The sequence below is a fragment of the Corvus brachyrhynchos genome, unplaced genomic scaffold, assembly GCF_000691975.1.
Source record: "Corvus brachyrhynchos isolate BGI_N302 unplaced genomic scaffold, ASM69197v1 scaffold248, whole genome shotgun sequence".
Classification (NCBI taxonomy): Eukaryota; Metazoa; Chordata; class Aves; order Passeriformes; family Corvidae; genus Corvus; species Corvus brachyrhynchos.
The window spans coordinates 61,013-63,250 of NW_008239641.1; the positions used below are offsets into that span (position 1 = coordinate 61,013).

At 60.0% G+C, this 2,238-nt stretch overlaps 1 protein-coding gene across 1 annotated transcript in view; it reads right to left on the reverse strand.

Moving 5' to 3' along the window:
* The window catches only part of LOC103621067 (neuropathy target esterase-like), a gene marked incomplete at its 5' end in the record, with an annotated part of 20,666 nt that overhangs the window by 4,919 nt on the left and 13,509 nt on the right, over positions 1-2,238 (reverse strand). Inside the window, 2 exons of the mRNA XM_017742322.1 lie at positions 347-496; positions 865-1,013. Of these exons, the coding sequence (XP_017597811.1) occupies positions 347-496; positions 865-1,013 (299 nt within the window). The remainder of the gene's footprint in view (positions 1-346; positions 497-864; positions 1,014-2,238) is intronic.

Sequence of the window (2,238 nt, forward strand, 5' to 3'; positions counted from 1 at the left end):
TGGACCGGGACACCCAAGTGATGACCAAGGAACTCAACTGATGACCAAGACACCTCAAAGTGATGGTCAAGGACACTCCACTGATGGTCAAGGACACCCAACTGATGGTCAAGGACACTCAGCTGATGGTCAAGGACACCGAAGGATGATTGGGGAGTCCCAAATGATGACCTGGACACCCCAAGTGACATCCTGGACACCCAACCAATGGCCAGGACACCACAAGGAACAGCCCTAAGACCCCAACGATGGCCGGAGAACCCCAACGATGGCCGGAGAACCCCAACCCACATCTCGGAGCCCCCCAACCCCGCGCCTCCCACCCTTCCCAGCCCCCCAAACTCACGTAGATCTCGTCGAACTTCCCGAAGTCCATGGTCTTGAAGCGGTCGATGGGTGGCCGGATGTACTCGCAGTAGGAGCTGGACTTGACCACCTCCAGCTGCCGGACGCACGACACGTAGGCCAGGCGCGTCTGGATACCCAGGCCCGGCCCCTGCCGGGACACTCAGGACATTGAGGTTCGTGGAGAACCTCGATGAAGAATCAGAAGACCCCAAGGGTGGCCGGAGAACCCCAAGAAAGAGCCAGAACACCCCAACAATGACCAGAACACCCCAACGATGGCTGGAGAACCTCAACAGTGGCCAGAACACCCCAACGATGACCAGAACACCCCAACGATGGCTGGAACACCCCAACGATGGCTGGAGAACCCCAACGATGACTGGAACACCCCAACGATGACCGGAACACCCCAACGATGGCCGGAGAACCCCAACGATGGCCAGAACACCCCAACGATGACCAGAACACCCCAACGATGGCCGGAACACCCCCAGGGAGGTCACCCCGTGGCCTCACCTTGACCTTCTCGGCCCAGGGGTTGAGGCGCTTCCAGAGCAGCCACCAGCCCGACAAGGAGTCGCCGTAGTTGCACAGGTCGGTCTCGTCCTGGCTGCCCACGTCGATGGCGATGACCGTCTTGGCGCCCATGTTGCGCGCGATGTCGGCTGCGGGGATGGACAGAGGGACAACGAGGGGTCAGCGGCGTTGCGGGGTCGGCCGGTGGCGCCACGAGGGGTGGTGGGGTCAGGGGGGCATGGAGGGCGGCCGGTGGCTCCAGCGTGGGGGACACCAGGAGGTGACAGAGGTCGTTGGCACAGGAGGGAGGGTGGACACGCTCGGGGGGACGGGCGGTGACGCCGAGGGACGGTGCCAGGAGATGGCTCGGAGGTGGAGGAGGATGAAGATGGTCTGAGGGGGTGGAGAAAGTCCTGGAGGACCCCAAGGGATGATGGTGACAGTGATGATGATTGATGATGATGAAGATGATGATGGGGATGGAGAAAGTCCTGGAGGACCCCAAGGGATGATGGTGACAGTGACGACGATGATGATGACGATAGAGGAAGGTCATTTCCATGGAGAAGAGAATGGAGATGGTCCTGGAGGACATGAAGGGATGATGACCATGATGATGATGAGGAAGGTGGCCTCGAACCCAAGGAGCCCAAAGATGCCACCAGAGTCACCCAACGTGGTGCCGGTGATGCCGGATGGAGGAAGGTCCCCAGCACGTGAAGGGGACAAGGGTGACCCCCCAAGACCCCCAGAGGTGACACAGAATGGCCGGAAGAGGAACATCAAGAGATGGACGGAGGTGCCGGGAGGTGAAGGAGGGCGGAGAGGACGCCTGGGATGGCGACGTGCAGAGCTGGACGGTGACGGGTGAAGGGGCCCCAGGAGGTCCCCGAGGGGACGGCGCAGGACGGAGACGGAGGCGGGTGAAGGATGGAAATCACCCGGGAAACCACCAGGAGGTGACACCAGGAGGTGACACCAGGGCTGTGACTCCTGGGACGGGTGACAGAGGGTGGAGATGCCCCAAGAGGGTGACCAGCTCCGAGGACATCAAGAGATGATGGAAGAGGGATGGAAGATGGATCCTGACCATGGAAATCCATGGAATGCTCTGGAAGACCGCCCAGAATGGAAAAGGCATCAAGAGACGATGGAAGAGGGATGGATCCTGACCATGGAAAACCAGAGAATGTTCTGGAAAACTGCCGGGCACGGAGAGACATCAAGGTGTAACAAAAGATGGGACGGATCCTGCAGGCGAAGGGACGCGGAATGTTCTGGAAAAGCGCCCGGGATGGAAAAGGCATCAAGACAGGATGGAAGAGGGATGCAAGACAGATGGATCCTGTCCAGGAAAGTGCACGGAACGTTCTG